This window comes from Typha angustifolia, chromosome 8, assembly GCF_048772165.1.
Source record: "Typha angustifolia cultivar Huaian chromosome 8, ASM4877216v1, whole genome shotgun sequence".
NCBI lineage: Eukaryota > Viridiplantae > Streptophyta > Magnoliopsida > Poales > Typhaceae > Typha > Typha angustifolia.
This window is the reverse complement of record NC_133246.1, coordinates 3,044,937-3,060,686: the sequence shown is the minus strand read 5'-3', so window position 1 is coordinate 3,060,686 and position 15,750 is coordinate 3,044,937. Positions and strand designations below refer to the sequence as shown.

Here is a 15,750-nt window from a genome sequence, read left to right as displayed (position 1 = left end):
TGACCATTGTCTATGGCCCACCACTACCGTCCCATTTTCCATCAGCATTCAGCACTACTATATATCACTTTGAAATGGATCTCCACATCAACTTTGATCCCTTTTCCCTTGTTAATCTAACATGGGCATCTCCATCTTCTCCTCCCTCTCCTTCTTCTTCTTCTTCTTCTTCTTCCTTGTATCTTCTATCACTGCCTGTGATAGGTGTGTACATCAATCCAAGGCCACCTATTCCTCCTCTTCTCTAGCTCTCTCTGGTATATATATATATATATATATATATGTATATATACATATATTTTTCAAACTACCTTCAAATTTGATACGCTTTTCTTCTTGGAACTCTTAACTTAGTTTGATTCATCCATCATGTAGCTGGAGCTTGTGGGTATGGCTCCATGGCTTTGGGCTTCAATGGAGGGTATATTGCTGCTGGAAGCTCTTCCCTTTACAGAGAAGGAATTGGATGTGGAGGATGCTTTCAGGTGATTAATCTTAACTCCTCCTTCTAAATCATATCAAGACTAGCTTTATTTTTTTTAAGTTGTTTCCTAGCTATTTGGGATTACTGGGGTGCAGATTAGATGCAAGAATGCAAAGTTTTGCAGCAGTGGAGGGGTCAAAGTTATTCTCACAGACCTCAACAGGAGTAATCACACAGATTTCTTGCTAAGTAATCAAGCTTTTATGGCTATGGCCAAAGCTGGGATGGCCCAGGAGATGAGGAAACTTGGTATAGTGGACATCGAGTACAAGAGGTAATAACTCCTCCCCTTATTCCACTTCTTTGGTTGAATAACTATGCCCCCACCTTATTTATTCTATTCTTTTATCAGGATACCTTGTGAGTATAAGAGTAAGAACCTCTCTATCCGAGTGGAAGAGAATAGCCGAAGGCCCAACTATTTAGCCATCAAGTTTCTTTACCAAGGAGGCCAAACTGACATTGTGGCAGTGGATGTAGCCCAGGTATCAGTCAACTGCCAACTACCGCAGTAATAGGAGTGCAATAAAGTTGAAAAATTAATAATGACAAAGTCTTTATAATTTCAAATATTAGATTACAGTTAGACTAAAATTATTATTATTGTTGTTGTTGTTGTTATTGATAGGCCGGGATGTCAAACTGGCGGTTTATGAGCCGGGACTACGGTCAGGTTTGGAGCACCGACCGGGTGCCGGCCGGGCCGCTACAATTCCGAATGGTGGTCACCGGTGGCTACGACGGAAAGTGGATATGGGCCGAGAAGGAAGTTTTGCCAGCCCAGTGGACTGCTGGCCCGGTCTATGACTTAGGGCTTCAGATCACTGATGTGGCCCAAGAGGGCTGCTATCCTTGTGATACACGAGAGTGGAAGTAAAGATTAATACTTCTCTGACACCACTACTTCCCTTTTTCCTCATTTTAAGAAAGATGTGGGTCGCTAACATGCTGGATTTTGTGATCTTTTTTACTTCCTCCATATTGTACATTGAATGAGGCAGTATGATATAAGCCATAATTGGTGTGCTTCAATTCAAAGTTCACATGCCAAGCTACTGCTAATGAGTATCTTCCACATATGAGGCCATCTCATGTGTTTGACTCCTAAAGCTGCCAAGATTGGTTGGTGTGCATCCAAATGTTTAATTAAGAGCAATCACCTTATTATGAGTGGGGTTAGTACATGAGATTAGATTAAACAGACAGGTTGGTGTGTGTGTCTTATTAGGATCATCCAGTAACCATCCCCATTGGCTCTTTGCTGCCTTTTGACTGAGATTGTTGGACAATTGAAGACCTAGTTAATGGAATCTAGTGGTGAATTGAACCCAAATGATTAAAATATACCCATGCAACTGGGGGATTGGTTGGGATTGTTAGTTGCCTGTCTGATTCCTGGTTTAGCAGATCATCATGCAATGAATCTTGGTCTTTGCAAATCTCTAGATCTCTTCTTGGATTTTCCAATGGGGATGGTGATTGATATCCATATGTCTCAATTGTCCTTCCTCTCTCTGTTCACTCCAAGCTTTACCAGCAGAGAACCTGAGATTCTTCTTCAGAGATTTCTTCCATAATTGTTCAGTAAATATCTTAGGATTTCTTTGTTAGATCAGATATTTAGGAGAAATAATGATAAATTTATAATTGGAATTGCAGAGTGATATATATATATATATATATATATATATATATATATATATATATATATATATATGAGTGATGTAAAATAAATTAAAAGTCCATAGAGAACTGAGATGATATCAATAAAAAAAGGCATGGATTTTTATATTAGTTTATATAACTAGGAGTTGCTCAAGTTTTTTTACTATTGCCTCATAAATTTTGTGTCTAGGCTAACTGTGGTCATTTAATATTTGGGGAGTCCAATTATACACAGAGTACCAAAACATTTTCAACTACTCTTTGATACCACAAATGATTAGTGGTCAATTCTTGCAGCAAATTTGCTTGAAAGAGCCGTTGCAACTGAGCAGGTTTTCCATCAGTTTCAATTGATGGTAACTTTAGACAAACAAAGGCAACATCATCAAAGTTTCAGTAGATATTGGCAACCAACCTTATTTGACAATCACCTACAGTAGAACTCGAATTTTTTGGCCCATATCTTTATAATTGGAAATATATCTAATTTAATATGATATTATAAAGTGATGTATAGTTCTGGGCCAATATATGAAATGACTAAGACTTTGACCCAATTAACCATGAGTGACCTTTATATGGTTGCAGCCCAATAATGGCCCATCAATGGGCCAAGATCATCTTGTCCATTAATTGTATTAGGATAAGTTTGTGGTTGCATGAGAATGAGATGAATAATAGCCAACCATGCAATGCGAAAAAATTCAATCTGACATGGAACCAGAAACCAATCATATCCATAATCCATTTCATCTCTTATGCCCACGAAAGGGAGAGAATAAAATAAGAGCATTAGATGTCAACTTATCCGGTGGATTCTTTCTTCTCAGAAAATTACTTATCCGACCTCGTGGACAGTGCGCCATAAGAAAGGTCCCTCACCTTCGATTACCTCGTCCGACGAAGAAGCTACCGGAGCACGACACGTGTCGCACGTACTCGACAAGAGGTGACGTGGGCTAATGCTGGCCACTAGGTAGCTGCCACGGGACCTCGATCCACGTAAGCAGGCAGGGTTTATCCGGATCACAACTTGCTGCCACGTCCGCGATCCATAGCCTGCTGACGCGTGGCCGGGCCTGGTCGTACGGTGGATAAGGCGATGGGCCCCGGTGTGCGGTGCTCGTTTGCTGCGTGCCACGTCATCTTCATGTAACTGGGGTGGACGGTGATTAGAGATTAAAGACAACGTAACTAAAGGCGGGTTTAATTAAAATTTTCAATTAATATAACATTGTGATTAGAGGATAAATCTTATTTCTTGTTTACTTTTTAAGATCTTAAGCCATTTTTTTTCAATACCAAAAAAAAAAAAAAAGAAAAAGAAAATCGAAGATCATATAATATCATATCATATCTGCTAAAAAGGATCAGTTATGCTACGTGGCATATCCAACTCGGTGGCGTAGCCAAGTTGTCACCGTGGACCCACCACTCGGTTCCCGCGAAGAAACCTTTAACGCTTTCCTTTTCGTTTCCCTCCCGATTCCCTCCCCCTTTCTTCTCCCGAACCGCTTCTTTTTAAAGCTCCCCAAATCCCGGAGTCTAGACTCCACTTCTTCTTTCTCTTTTACCCCCTCGTACAAGTAGAGGACGCGAAGACGAGAGACTCTTCGGGTTCCTTCGTCTCCCTCGGTCCCTTGGCTTGGCTTCGGTGCTTGTGATGAGAGATGGCCGCGAGCTCGAGAGGGCTGGTGGCTCCACCACTCCCCCTTTGGCCGAGGCGGACTGTGGCCGCCGGGATCCGCAGCTCCTGCCCCAGCTCCGCGTACGGGAAGTTTGCTAAGGCAGAAGAGTGGCGGCTTGACAGTAGAAGGAGCTTGAGGAGGGTTCCGTCTATGCCCTTCCCTTCGCCTCGGTATGAAATCACCTTGTTTTGATATTTTATTCTTGATTCGATGGCGCTCGCGGTAGCGTTTTGATCGTGTTTGGTGATGGTAATTTTAATGCAAGATTTGGTTTTGAATTGCTGGTAAAAGTAGGCTTGTTTTTTCTTATTTGGTTTCATTTCGTTTTAATTTCTATTGCTGGACACCAAATTGAGGTACATTACTCTGTTTAGTTAACCAGAATCTTATTCCAAGTGTGTGGCTGTCTGTCACAGACTTTTGTTGGTCAATCTCCACTTCTTTAGTTTCTACATAGAATTTAGAGGCTGGGCTAAGTTGCAACTTTGGCAGAGAAAGGCATGTTCTCACTGATTTCAATTATGTTTCCTTAATCAGCATGCACAAGGATTAAAAGAGGGACAAATATAATAAAGAAGTTATATTCCTCATTAATCAGGAATTAAGAGTAACATCTACAAATTTTGATTCTTTTACAAGTTGAAATCATAATCTTGTCATTTTTTATGTTGCCTTCGGGATCGAATATCAGAGGCTTAGTACTATGCCTCATAGGTAACAAAACTAAATTTAATAATTAACGTATAAATACTGCTATAAAGATTTAATTGCTTTTGTTATGATGGTGTAGTTTCAAATAATCCTTGATAAATGTTTTCTTCATCATTATAGATCTCAACGGTTGTTCAAAAGACAAGGCTTTTATCCCCAATGCAGTCCAAAATCTTCTCCTCCTCGGTCTCGTGATACTCCACCTAAAAGAGGTTTATTCCGTTGCTCCATATCGATTTGATAATATTTGAATAATCTTGTAAACGAGGCTGCACTTTTTTGTTTTTAGATTCTGTTCCATCAAGAGTCATTTTGGGGCATACGCTTTGGAAAATGATAACTTATGTGCCACGGTTTTCTTTCCAACAACAGAAAGCACCATACTTTATAGTTTGTTTTCACTGATGGAACTTTTAAAGAAGTATTTAATCTTTGACATCTTCTTTACAGACACTGGGATTGCTAGTGAGAAGGATTGGGGAATCAACTTGCTAGATGAACACGTTAATGAGTCTGGCATTAATGAAGATGGCGGCACATGGTATAGGGAAAGTGGAGAAGACCTAGGTGATAATGGACATAGATGTCGTTGGGCAAGGATGGGAGGGCAAAGTCATGATGGTTCCACCGAATGGAAAGAGACTGTATGTTTCTGCTACCTTGGGAGTTTGATCACTGTCAATACTACATATTTCTGATATTATGGTACCTACGTAGATAAAATATGGAGATCTTTTTTCTTATTCAGTGGCTTGTTATAAATCTTATCTTGTGAAAATTATTTGATTTCTATCCTTTTCTCCTACAAAAACCTTATTTAAGGTTTGATAAAAGACCAACAAAATGGTTTCATATCGTTATTTTTCTCTGCTTGAACACTAATAAGGCTACACTAATTCCCTGCTGCCGTTACACGTCAATGTATGTAGAGGGATACTTTGTAAACGTTCAAATCACTTTCTTGCTTTAAAGAAATAATTTAGCCTTAAAAGAAGTTATACTTCTTGTTTTGTTCCCATTTAAAAGATCGCTATATCTGACAGAACCTGCATTGACTGTGGGAAGCCAAATAACTTAGAATTGAGTGAAATTAAACACTTTAAGTGAAATTTTATCTCTTTTGGCTGAAGCCACAACTAGATGAGGTTTGTGATGGCACCAGCAGAAACTTTAAAAGCTACTATTGGCTTTTGTATGGTTACAAGTTACAACTGGACAAAATTTTGAATCTTTGATCTTATGGTCTTCTCCTTGGTTTAATCTTTTACAAACGTTTCTCTCTCCATTAGATTGTTATGCCCATATAAAGACTAGCTCTAGACAAAGGTAAACTATAAGTGTGCATTGCTTATTACAATATGTATCATCCATGAATGATTTACTTTTTCTTATTTTACTTGGCAGTGGTGGGAGAAAAGTGACTGGACTGGATACAAAGAATTAGGTAATTTTTCTCCATGATTTCAACATATGTTGATCAGTTCTCTTGGTTGGTACTCCTGCACTTTGTTGAGAAAATTTATCTTCATCTGTCATCCAAAGAGATAGATAAATACTTCTGATGCGAAAGGTTTACTCCACCAGATGTTTTGGCTCATGTTCTGCAGTTCTAAAATTGAACATGTAATGCTGCTTCATTTTGAAAACTTGTTTATTCGACCAGAATGTATTTATAGTTAAACGTAACTTTTCACTTCCTTCCATTAATTTTGATAAACTTTACCAATTTGATTTCATCTTCATGATTGCAAGAAAGTTTTGGCCTTTCTGTAGAATATGCAGAGCACTAGTGGTTATGTAAACAAATTATGTTTATGTCTATGATGTATCTCAACTGTGTTTATCTATCTATACATAAAATTTGCTTGACCCTGATAAATCAACTTCTTCAGACTTAATGTTATGCTCTTAGTACTATCAGTGGGCTAGAGGCTATTATCATTTTTATTAAAATTTTCTTTAGGTGCGGAAAAGTCTGGAAAAAATGCTGATGGAGATGTATGGTGGGAAACATGGAAAGAAGTTCTTTACCAAGACGAATGGAGGTATACCAATATTGAATATGATACCAAATGCAGCTGGGTTACCAGTTAGCAAATTCTACATTTACTTATTTCTTTGGTATGCATAGTATATGAAAAGATTTCTTTTTTGTGCCCTTTGGGTAATATCGGAAGAAAACTAACCTTGCATATATCAATTTCTTGAGAAGCATGCGTGCAGACTTTCAGGAAAGAAATGAATATCCATGAAAAGCATAATAACAGTAGGGTGTGATCATGTAATCGGTGTAGGTATGTTTACCACCCCGTGGAGTACAAGAAAGAAAGGAGCAACTCCCTTCTAAGACTAAACATATCAAGTTTGAGCATGATGTCTAGTCCTCTTCTATATGTATGACAAATGTGCATGCATATTTAAAGTCTTGGGTTCTTTTCACATACCTTTCACTATACAAGGGTGTTTGTGGAGCTCTGTTTCCTCTCTTTTGATGATGTGAAATATCAGAGGAAATTTTTGACTAGTAGCCTTAAGTTGGATGACTGGGTAAGAAACTTATAGAAATAGTATGTTTGTTACAGCAAAATTAATTTTTTCTAGTGACATTGATTCACCAAAAGAGCCTCAATTTCAACTGCAGTAATCTTGCAAGAATAGAGAGGAGTGCAGAAAAACAAGCAAAATCAGGCATTGAAAATGCTGGATGGTATGAAAGATGGTAAGGAACATGACAAGATATGCCTCTGTGATATGCTTTCTTATCCGGGTTTAGGAATTCTTTTTATATTTCAGTCATCTATGGGAGTATTGGTTCTGGATAACAAAAATCTATTGCTTCTAGGTGGGAAAAGCATGACGCAAAAGGTTGGACAGAGAAAGGAGCTCATAAGTATGGAAGATTGAATGAACAATCCTGGTGGGAGAAGTGGGGAGAGCATTATGATGGGAGAGGCTTTGTACTCAAATGGTTAGTTTGCCTTTTACTAGTCAGTTCTTCTATCATCCAATAAAAGGTCTACTTTTCAAACAAATTATGAATAGGAGGCTAAGCTTTCGATAGTTCACACCATGCTACAGAAGAGGTATGCACAAGTAGAGAAAGGTGCTCGATATGTTGGTTAGACACTAATGCATTTCATGTCTGTATGTGTTTCTGTTTATAACTACCATATACATGCATGTACAACACAGATCTACACACAGATTGCAGATATACTCTCAACTTGCTTAGCCAAATTCCTCTTTTTTCACAGGACAGATAAATGGGCAGAGACAGAATTAGGCACCAGATGGGGAGACAAATGGGAGGAAAAGTTTTGTGCTGGCATAGGTTCACGACAAGGGGAGACATGGCATGTATCTCCTACTGGCGATCGTAAGTGTTCTCTTCTTCAATAGGGACATAAATTTCTCACTTTTCCATAATGACGATCCCATAGTTCACCCTTGACTCTCAGTGTTCAAAAGTGCAATATAATTTCTTCAGTATGCAGTTGGTATCCTTCAATGTTACATTCTATGTTTACTTGTAGTTAGAAACATAGTTCTGTCATCAAGCGTTACAGTTCAGGTAAACAGTATTGATAGTGGCTTCTGTCATGTTGTTCTTGTCTTATACAAATATTATGTTAAAATTTCATGGTGAGATAACTGATAATCAGTTAGCAAACATACTGAAGGAGCATGATGGAGTTTTGCCCACTAAAAATGCTTGCATCTTTTCTTTGTTTTTCTAATAATATTTTTTTCAACGTTTCACTTAATTCTTTTGCTTTTTAGGGTGGTCAAGAACGTGGGGAGAAGAGCACTATGGGAATGGGTATGACTAGGATCTTATCATTACATTTCTTAATATGAATCAACATAGTAGTATAACCTCAATAAATTCTATCTGATTCAACTCACCCTCCTTTTCTACTCCAAGCATGTTTCTTTTCTTTTCCGCTCTATCACCTACAGAAGCTTCCTACTTTGCTGAAGAGCATCTTTTTTTCCTGATCATCATATCTTGACTCTCAGAAATGACAAAGACCAAGTCTCAGAAATGACTCAGAAAAATGACGAGTAATAACAGCTGGTGTCCTTAATATGTATATTTCCTCACAATTTTGCCCATGACAGTATATGAATATATGGTTGCAAAAAGAAACTTGTTCTAATTCAACATATCATACGTGAAGTCACAGGCAGAGCCGATTACATCAATACATCAAGTGACCGGCTTAGAGAGCAGTGATGCCTAGCACTTCCAAACTACCAAAATATATTGAGTCAGTATCAGGCCTATTCTTGCAAATAGCAGAGCAAAGCTGCAATTTTCTAGACTTCAATTCTTGATATTCCGCACAAGGACACATGGCCCCTTGTTCCTTCTATGAGACATTTCAAATGAGAAATGGTAGATGTTTCCTTGCCATAATCAGTTCCCTTTTGTTTTGACTTTAGCTGTTTACTTTGTTACAGGAAAGTACACAAGTATGGTAAAAGCACAACAGTTGAGAGCTGGGATATTGTTGTGGATGAAGAGACCTACTATGAGTAAGATGATTCAATTTCACTCTCTCTCAGTTCTCCCCTAGGCTTTGAATCTTCTGCATAACTACTCTCATGCTACAGAAGTTGAATTAACACTTGTTTTCTCATTAAAGGGCTGAACCACACTATGGATGGGCGGATGTCGTCGGAGATTCTACACAATTGCTGTCAATACAACCTCAAGAAAGGCCACCGGGGGTGTTCCCACTTCTTGATTTCGGCTCTTCACTGCCGCAGACCGAAGATCCTCCCACCTGCTCATTGTGAAGAGTTGCAGGAAGTCCTAAATTTTTGTTGGACTCCAATGTTTTATTTTTTTTTGGTCTCACTTTTATTGTATAAGACCCTCCCCCGTATCTAATTTATTCAGCTCTCATCAGTTGGAGTTCTCCTTTCTTTGTGGCATTTGTATTTCTCCTTTCATATCTTGGAACTCAAAAGATATATCAGATTGCAGGGTTGATAAATCAAATACCCATGAATTTACCGAGAATAACGATGGCACTTCTATTTCATTTTTATTATTCTCTTTTATTTTTTGCTATTCAGCAGCTAAACAGGGCCTTACCATGAAACCAGGGCATTGATCTCAATCTATTTCAAAGCAACAGACACCAAAGATTGAAAAAAAATAAATGTACTCTCTTGCTACTGTAACTCAAATTACAAGAGGCTTTGTTTTTTCCCATATAACAAGCATCAAATAACCAAATACACCAAATATTAAAGCAAAGCAAAACAAAACGCACCAAATCAAAAACAATTGAAAGAGGAAAGAATCATAACCTTATGCTTGCAATTTATATCCTCCGATCCAATCTAGTGCTACTAACAGAGGACTTCCGTGCACGGGCTAAAACCGTCACCTTGTTCATCTCCTTCCTACTACTCCCCGGCGCCGACCTTCTAACCCCTTCAGCCTTCTTCCAATTCCTTCTCTTCGCCAATTCGACCGCGACAAGGGGTTCTTGCGCAACCTTCTCCTCTGCCGTCTCCCGTTTCTTTCTCTTGAGCCTCTCGTTCCTCCGAGCCGAGTAGAGCTCATACAACCTCCCTCTCTCAAACAAAGGGTTAGTTTCAGTACCCAAAACCTCACGGTTTCCTATGACTCCTTTCGCCATTGCCGCCAGCTCCGAGAAGTGGGCCTCTGTGGTACTGCTGGCTGGAAGGACAGGGGAAAAATCGGATCTTTTAGCAGATTAGAAACAGAAATGGACAAGTTTTCGGAAGAGGGGAAGATTGAAATGGGCAATTGGGTGTTACCTGGTGGTGGGGTTCGAACTGGGCGAGGGCGAAGATGACGATGAGATACGGGTAGAGGTGATCTTCGATCCATTAGAGACCTCCGATAAATACAAAAGGGGATGGGAAGTGGAGAGATTTTGATGGAATAATATGGAGGATGGAGGTGAGATTGGATAGTGACGAACTGTATCCTTTCTGGCTTTCTATGAGTTGTTATACTATGTTTTGTTTTCTTTCCCGCTTTATCCTGTTCAAGTTTAGCCAGCCGCCAGGATGATGAGCGTCTTCAGTCGCCCGTTTTGTATTTTCTTTAATTAGATGGAGGATCTTTCTAAATTATAACCAAAAGTAGTACTTAGAGAAGAGAATCGATTGATTTTATCTTCTATTATTCCGCGGCTCTCGCTGGTTCAGATTTTTAATAGCCCAAGAAATCGATTGAATCTATCTGTATATATATAGTGTCGATTCCACGCTCGTACATTCTAATAGAATCTACCAAAAGGAGGAGAAAGAATACATATTGGCATGTCTACATGAGTGGTGTTAGAAGAAATTAAAACACCAAGGATACCATTACAATCAACGGATATAATTTATTCACGGAAACCACTAGATATTACAACACGGTCCTGGAGATGATACCATGACCAGAGACTCACAGCCCAAGGAATTCAGCATCTTATATCCTGCAGTTCGCCGCTGAAGAAAGAAATAATACTATGCATGAATGAATTTGTACGAAAGAATAATGTACAGAGTTGCAAACAAATCTAGCACCATGTCACGTATTGTTTGGGTTTACAGGGAACAGAGGGCTAAACTAATAGACCTTGAGTTTGATATATATATATATATATAGTTTTTTAAGTGCTTTAGAAGATGATCGCTATGCATTATTCATCTAAAAAGATTATGCAGTGAGTCAACAAGAAATACAAATATGTCTACTAAAACTGCATGTACAAGCAAAAGAGCACACTCACTGCAGTAGACGAACTGGTTAAAATCCAATGTCACTCTTCCTTCCTTACTTGTGTCGAAGGAGTTGAACAAATTCCTGCGGACACAGCAGATAGATGAATTATATACTTAAGTAACAGACTTAAAACCATTTTGGGTGTAAAACCAAAAAAACAAAAATCCAAATGAAGTTATGTATCAATGTCATATATAATGCAGCAGCATCAAGCATAGCAGCATCCCATGGATTCGTGCATCTGTTTTTACAAATTAGGTGGATATAATTCTTGCTTCATAATCTACCAAACATTGCCATTCTCATCAGGTTTTATGACTACAATGCAATAAAATCTTCACATTCATAATACAAAACTAGAAAATAAGATGAGGAAAGAAGGTACAATGTTCAGTGAATTTATACATGAAGCTTCATCCTAGTATCCTACCAGAATAATCAATGAGAAAAAAAAATGGTTCAAGTTAATGTACTGTGTCTCTTAGATGGAAATCAGTGTTGAATGATCAAAATCATGCACAAACTAATTAGCTTAAAGATAAAGATTATAATGTACAAAATAAGTTGTCATCAAGCATTATAATATACGTACCGAGCTGACTGTACAAATATACAAAGAGATATGAACTCATCCAACCGAACCATTCCCATCCTGTTCTTATCGAAGCTCTATGTACAATCAAAAGAAATGTCAATAGTTTTCAAGAAATATAAAAAAGCATATGAAAAGGAGATGATCAGATAGCAGAGCTGCAGTAGCAAGAAAAAGTAATTACAGACATAATTACCATGGTAGGGAGAACATATACTTCAATTTACATTAAGATTTCTTTTCATGATCAACAATTTTAATTATAGCCAAGAATATTACTTTCCTTTACAATAATACTAGGACAGGTACACAGCCCTGATACTGTTGTCCCCGAGGCTAGAAGATTACAGGATTTCCATTAATCCATATACTTCAAAGTTCAAAGGACCTACTATAATGCCTTCATCATTTTCATGTAGTATAATGATGTGATCTTAGTATCCCAACCATTTGTTTGCTTTTATACAAACAAACTTTCATCCATTTGCAACTAACTGGAAAAGTAAAAGGAGATATACATAAATTCAAGTATTTCATCTTTGATTCTTTATCCAATAACGGAGTACGCCAAGTACCTCACATACTGTGTAGAAGGCTGGTGAATCGAGGGAAAAGCCAAGTTTGATTAATGCCTGTAATGATGTTTCATAGAAGATGATCAACTTAGCATTTACAGAAAAAGAAGATGAAGAGAACTTAAACAAATAAAACAATGAGTGTATCGTGCAAGAAAAAGTCATGGTAAAATGTATTTACAGGTGCAAACAGGTCAGATATAAAGTTATCAATGTTAGCACCAAGGCATGACACAATATGCACTTACAACAGTATTCACCAAGCTTTCCTGAAAAATATACTAATAGAATTTATGAATTAACTTGTTTTAATAGCGTGTCTTGGTATAGGAGGCTATAAAGGTCTCTCACAAAGAAATATCTACAGAAGGAATGTGCTGATTGTTGCAAACAGGTGTCATGCAAAGGCTTTACCCATGTTGGTAAAAAGTTATGACATCAGTTGCACAAATGATAATAATTCATCAGCGTTTCGTGAAAGAATAAAATAACTGGTTTACAAAAGCAAATTCTTGGTACACACATGAGGAAGGATTCCAAGGTCCTACAAGCGATTTGCAGCCCCCATGCCTATTTGGAACCACTCCAATAAGTGAGACTAGCTTGATATGAGCGAGTCTGAAATAACAGGTTGCTAGGTTGGTTTTTGACGTGAGAAAGAAGTGATGCAGTCTGATCTACTTTAATGAGATAAATATGTTGTTCTAAATAACTTACTATTAAACTCAAAGTGAGTGTTGCTTTTGTTCTTTACAAATCACTATGCATTGTATCATAATAAAAATTGTACCTTGATCCAATTACTAACTTCCTGACAGAGTGTTTACAACCATAAAATTAAGATGGACACTCAGTAATATCTGATTCAAGAGTAATACAGGAAAAGATTAAAAGAATGCTAAAGAGGATAAAAGAAACTTGACAGACATTTTTCTTTTCAAAACAAGAGCAATCCAAAGATTATTATGTCATTAATCTAAATTGTATCTTGATTAATAGTACTTCAATGGGCATCAGTTGCAAAATATTGACAACTATAGTACCTCATAAACATCATCTGGCTGGAGAAATCCACGTCCCCTACATAGGAAGCAAACATAAAGTAAAAGATGATTTAAGGCAAACTTCATGTTGTATCAGAATTCAACACAATGAGAGTTTTGAAGACCTTAGATGAATCACAGGATAGGTCAATATAGGTTGGCACCAGGGGTTTATGCCCCTATTACAGTGTTGATACACTGGAAATCCTTGCAGTGGAGAATAACCCATAAGACAGCAAACTGCAGGATATCTCTACACATACGTAGATAAACTCCTGTTCTAGTTCATTGTTATTGTTATGATTATATCTCTCAGAAATATATAATGCAAGAGACTATCCTTGAATCTAGGTATTCTGTTGTTGGAGTTCCAGACATTTGTTACAGACCTAAGCACTTTCCACCTGCGCAGCCGAAAAACTAGGGGATCTGATCACACTGAATCTACTTATTCTATTAGTTTTATACATGAAAATATATAATCATAAAAGTTGCATACTGAACATACTAAATATACAAGAGATGTACTGAGTACTGACAGACAAATATTAATAAAACTAGACCAGTTAAGGCTAAGCAAACCATCTCAATGAAGTTTATCATCAAACATGACAGCATGTATGTAGAGCATGAATACAATGGAAGACCTTTCTAACGCTGAGAAGACATTTTGAACCTGCAAAGATTTTGAAAAATGTTAGCATAAGCAGAAGAAGCAACTGCATGTAAAGTTTAGCCTATATAGTGAACTACAAAATGAGTGCACATTCTTCATGACAGAGAAAAAAATTGAAAATGAAAAATAAATCTTAACATTTCATCAATAGAAAATCAAACTGCAATATAGAAAAGGAAAAAACAAACTAATCAAACAATTTAATTTATCTGAAAAAAAAATCATCAAAATTTTATTCTTCTAAAATTTGAAATCTTAAGGAGATGAGATATATATCTCACTGAAGTGGCCAAAAGGTTTGAAAATGAAACCTACTTGAAAATTCTTATCTTGTAGAAGATATCATATTCTTTAATGTTAACTACTACTTGAACTGACTTTATATAGATATTTCGAGATAAAACTAGAGCAATAAAGTACAGTCAAAGTTCAACCCTTGTCAACAAAATATAGGCATATACTTCTCCAAAAGACCACCATGAGTCTATAATGAAATCTAAAATACTAACCTTGAGCAAGAACTTGTTAAGAGCTACAAATTCTGCAAGAGAAAACCATAGAGCTACATAAATCAATTGACGGAAAGTAAGAGAATCAATGCATCAATGAGCAATCAAGAACCTTAACGGCAGCAAACAAATGGATATCATCAAGATATCAAAGCACCCACCTTCAAAATTCATGGTGCCGTTCCTATCAAAGTCGTACATCCTACAAAAATCCCAATCACACATCAATTAATCACCAAGAGAACAAGTAAATAGAAAGAACGGAGGATAACCTTATCATTTGCTGAACGATGGAGAGAGTGAAATTGAGGTTTCCGACGGCGAGAGCGCTCTGATCGCCATCTCCCGCAACACATCGAGATGGCAAAATTTAGGGTTCAGGTCCAAATCGGAGCAGGCAGGAAAAAGAGGAGAATAAGGTTTAGGGTTTTAATGAACCTGGAGCTGAGGAGCCGTGACGTTTCCCGTGTGATTGGAATCAACGCGATCGAACCACTCTCTCAGAGCTCCGCCGTTCTCCATCGCCGGAAACGACAACGATCCCAAATAAAGAAGTGGTGGGAAAATTGAAGGTCGGAGAAGGTATTTATATGTAGCGTTTGGGTCGAACAATTGTGGGCGGATTTGCTGCAGCATCTAATATAGAAGTTTACTACAGTTGGGTACGTTGCAGGCTTTGATAGGATATAGGATGGCAGTTATTTTGCAAAATAAGGCCACTTTTCACTTTCCCTTTCACTTTCAATGGACTAATATGCCCTGTATTTATGTCCACTTTGCTCATATTTCTATGCAATGTATATATAACTCCGGATAAAATTGAGAGATTGGGAGTCAGAATCATCTTAATAGCGAGTTATAATTATAGTAACTATTAATTAACATCCATTCCATTCTCGAATCACAAATAATTAAAGAGATATTAAATACCAAGATTAACTCTAATCACAAACAATTATTGACTCTTGAATGATTAAAAAAATTCCTAAATTTTTAAAATAGTAAGATTAAGCGATAAAACTCAATTATTAAGAATAAAATCATGCT

The 15,750-nt window shown here is 37.4% G+C and overlaps 3 protein-coding genes across 5 annotated transcripts; 2 read left to right on the top strand and 1 right to left on the bottom strand.

Annotated features, from left to right (window-relative positions):
* The first annotated feature begins 101 nt into the window (after positions 1-101).
* On the top strand, positions 102-1,941 carry LOC140765376 (expansin-like A2). The gene is made up of 5 exons (XM_073104433.1): positions 102-257; positions 376-485; positions 580-758; positions 837-969; positions 1,113-1,941. Exons 1-5 carry the CDS (start codon positions 122-124, stop codon positions 1,359-1,361), a joined length of 807 nt encoding a protein of 268 aa, XP_072960534.1. The 5' UTR covers positions 102-121; the 3' UTR covers positions 1,362-1,941.
* A 1,756-nt stretch (positions 1,942-3,697) lies between these two features.
* On the top strand, positions 3,698-9,480 carry LOC140765015 (protein EARLY STARVATION 1, chloroplastic-like). 3 transcript variants are annotated; one of them, XM_073103928.1, is made up of 11 exons: positions 3,699-4,007; positions 4,669-4,760; positions 4,999-5,192; positions 5,953-5,992; positions 6,512-6,593; positions 7,190-7,267; positions 7,391-7,516; positions 7,803-7,924; positions 8,329-8,368; positions 9,013-9,087; positions 9,198-9,480. In XM_073103928.1, the coding sequence occupies exons 1-11, from the start codon at positions 3,820-3,822 to the stop codon at positions 9,349-9,351; spliced, it is 1,191 nt and encodes a 396-aa protein (XP_072960029.1). In that variant the 5' UTR covers positions 3,699-3,819; the 3' UTR covers positions 9,352-9,480. The 3 variants fall into 3 exon arrangements, with proteins under 3 accessions (XP_072960028.1, XP_072960029.1, XP_072960030.1); XM_073103929.1 differs by lacking the exon at positions 8,329-8,368 and adding an exon at positions 4,838-4,901 and having other exon boundaries at positions 3,959-4,007; XM_073103927.1 differs by lacking the exon at positions 8,329-8,368 and having other exon boundaries at positions 3,698-4,007.
* A 1,283-nt stretch (positions 9,481-10,763) lies between these two features.
* Positions 10,764-15,274, bottom strand: LOC140765017 (uncharacterized). Its single transcript, XM_073103930.1, has 10 exons — positions 15,142-15,274; positions 14,976-15,034; positions 14,865-14,905; positions 14,704-14,735; positions 14,166-14,194; positions 13,519-13,555; positions 12,476-12,532; positions 11,901-11,977; positions 11,316-11,389; positions 10,764-11,031 (listed from the first exon to the last, which is right to left on the bottom strand). Exons 1-10 carry the CDS (start codon positions 15,223-15,225, stop codon positions 11,012-11,014), a joined length of 510 nt encoding a protein of 169 aa, XP_072960031.1. The 5' UTR covers positions 15,226-15,274; the 3' UTR covers positions 10,764-11,011.
* Between the last annotated feature and the right edge of the window lie 476 nt (positions 15,275-15,750).